General features: G+C 59.2%; 1 protein-coding gene across 1 annotated transcript in view; it reads right to left on the minus strand.

Moving 5' to 3' along the window:
- CUX2 (cut-like homeobox 2) overlaps positions 1–2,322 on the minus strand; it is a gene marked incomplete at its 3' end in the record, with an annotated part of 10,783 nt that overhangs the window by 7,308 nt on the left and 1,153 nt on the right. Inside the window, exons 4-8 of the mRNA XM_009873577.1 lie at positions 2,047–2,123; positions 1,902–1,968; positions 1,596–1,644; positions 590–694; positions 7–60 (exon numbers count right to left, since the gene is read on the minus strand). Of these exons, the coding sequence (XP_009871879.1) occupies positions 7–60; positions 590–694; positions 1,596–1,644; positions 1,902–1,968; positions 2,047–2,123 (352 nt within the window). The remainder of the gene's footprint in view (positions 1–6; positions 61–589; positions 695–1,595; positions 1,645–1,901; positions 1,969–2,046; positions 2,124–2,322) is intronic.

Here is a 2,322-nt window from a genome sequence, read left to right on the forward strand (position 1 = left end):
CTGGGCAGCCAGACCCGCCTCCAGCCTTGACCCTGAGCACATGGAATAGTTCACTTTGTCCTGCCGGGAGAGGGGACACCGTCAGCTCCCGGCCACTCAACGTGGAGACAAGGGCCACCCTCCCCATCCGACGCGTCCCCACGGGGAGCGGGTGAGCCCCGAACTCAGCCCTGTGGGACAGGGACCCAGGGCGATGTAGCCCTGGGGCGGGACAGACCTTACAGGTCTCGCAGGTACATCTGCTCGGTGCTATGGGGGTCCATGTCCCCCTTCCCCATAGGAGGTTGGGGGAGCAGGTAGGGCACAGCCAACACTACCACCCCTGTGGTGGAAAAACGCCACGGGCATGGGAATTTTGGGCTTGCTCCCGAACACAGTGGGTGCTCCTGAATGCAAACAGGTGCTCCTGAACGTAACGGGGTGCTCCTAAGTGCATTGGGATGGTCCTAAACACGCCAGGGTGCTCCAGGCTGCTATGGGGTGCTCCTAACTATGACGAGGGTGGTCCCAAGTGCAATGAGATGCTCCTGGTTGTGATAGATGCTCTCGGTCACGATGGGATGCTGCCGGCCTCGAGGGGTGCTCTCACCCCAGCAGCGCCCGGCGGGGAGCAGCAGGCCAGGCGCAGGGAGCTATTCACGGCCGCCAGCTGCTCCCGCAAGCTCTCCACCTCCCTCTGAGCCGCCTCTGCTCGCTGCAAAAGAGCAGAAAGCGTGTCAGGCTGTGCCTCATCCCGTCTGACATGGGGCAGAGCAGGGACCCAGGATCGATGCTGACCCTGAGCACCCTGCTCCCACCACCATCACCGTAAGCCCTCCCAAGTGTTTTGGCTCCCCATATCCCAAAACAGTTCCCAGTCACCATCCCTGGGCACTGGCTGCAGCACACCTCCGGGATGTTGCTTATTTTTCCACCCAAAAGGCTGTATTTACATGCAAATTGCTCTTTAAGCCTCTTTGATTATCCACGTGCGTTAATTTGTCCCTGTATTTTCAGAATGAAATAAAACTAATGAGTAGGAATGGATAGCACCACAAGTAATTATGCCAGAAACCCACACCAGGCTGGTGGGTCACGCCCAGAAATGCCGGGGAGAGGCTGGAGGTGACAAACATCGGCTCTGGCAGCCAAAATGAAGCCTGGCTGAAGCCCAAACACACCAGTGACTCCCAACACCAGGCAAAGGGTTTCACAGGGTTGGTTTGGAGGAGCCACTGTGGCTCCCCTTTGTAGGGCTTCTCAGTCCTGGAGCCTGACCACCCTGGACCATTTCTGGGGACAGACATCCAGGCCATGCAGATGCTCAGGGTGCTGAGGTGGGTGCAGCACCTGGGCTTTGCGAGATGAACCCCACCAGCCCCAGAGGTGGAATCATAGAATCATTCAGGCTGGAAAAGACCCTTGGGATCGAGTCCAACCATTAACCCGACTCTACAAAGCTCACCCCTAAACCGTCTCCCCCAACACTACATCTAAATGAATGGGAAGGGAAGGTCAGGTAGGGAAGGCTAGATGTGGTGTTGGGGTATATGTCAGGGTGGAAGGAGAGCAGGGTACATGTTCCGCTGTGGCTGGAAAGTCACCTCCCAGCTCACCTGGTTGGCTTTTTCAAGGTTCGTCATGATCATGGCTACTTCATCCGCCCTGTGATGAGAAAGCAAGAGGCGTCAGCCGGCACGGAGGCACGGACACAGCCCTCCATGGCCAGAGCCGCAGCTGAGGGCACAGGCAAGCATCTTAAATATAGGGAGCCCCATGATTCAGGGTGCTCCTGTGGTTGCTTCAAGTATCTCAGCTCCTCGAGACATTTCACAGCACCGCAGGGATGACCCGGCACTGCCGCAGACGGCTCGGCTCAGCCAACGGCCTCCAGGCACGGCCAGGCATCGCCGGCAACTTACTTGGACGCGGCTTCCTCGTCGTATTTACACCGCAGCTCCAGCAGCTCCGTCTGGGTGGCCTTCAGCGCTGGGAGGAGGAAGAGGAAGGTGAGCCATGGGGTGGGAGCTTGCCCCTCCCGCGTCCGGCAGCCCCTGCCCACCGTACCTGCGTGGAGCACTTTGATCTTCTCCTCTGCTTCCCCCAGCCGAGCGGCCAAAGTGACCTGTGCTTCCTGCAGCCCCCTGCGAGAGACTGGCATCAGCGGCAGGCGGGTGCCACTGCGGCCGTGCCGACCCCGCAGCCCCCACCGAGATTTCAAGGAGACCCCCCTCACTGCGACCCCTCCTCTACCCCATCGCTTGGGCACGCCGTGTAAAGACCCATCAGTGGATGCCGTGATCATGCTGTGCTACCCCTTGATGTGAAGGGGTTTATAGTCCT

This window comes from Apaloderma vittatum, unplaced genomic scaffold (genome assembly GCF_000703405.1).
Source record: "Apaloderma vittatum isolate BGI_N311 unplaced genomic scaffold, ASM70340v1 scaffold26207, whole genome shotgun sequence".
NCBI classification, from domain to species: Eukaryota; Metazoa; Chordata; class Aves; order Trogoniformes; family Trogonidae; genus Apaloderma; species Apaloderma vittatum.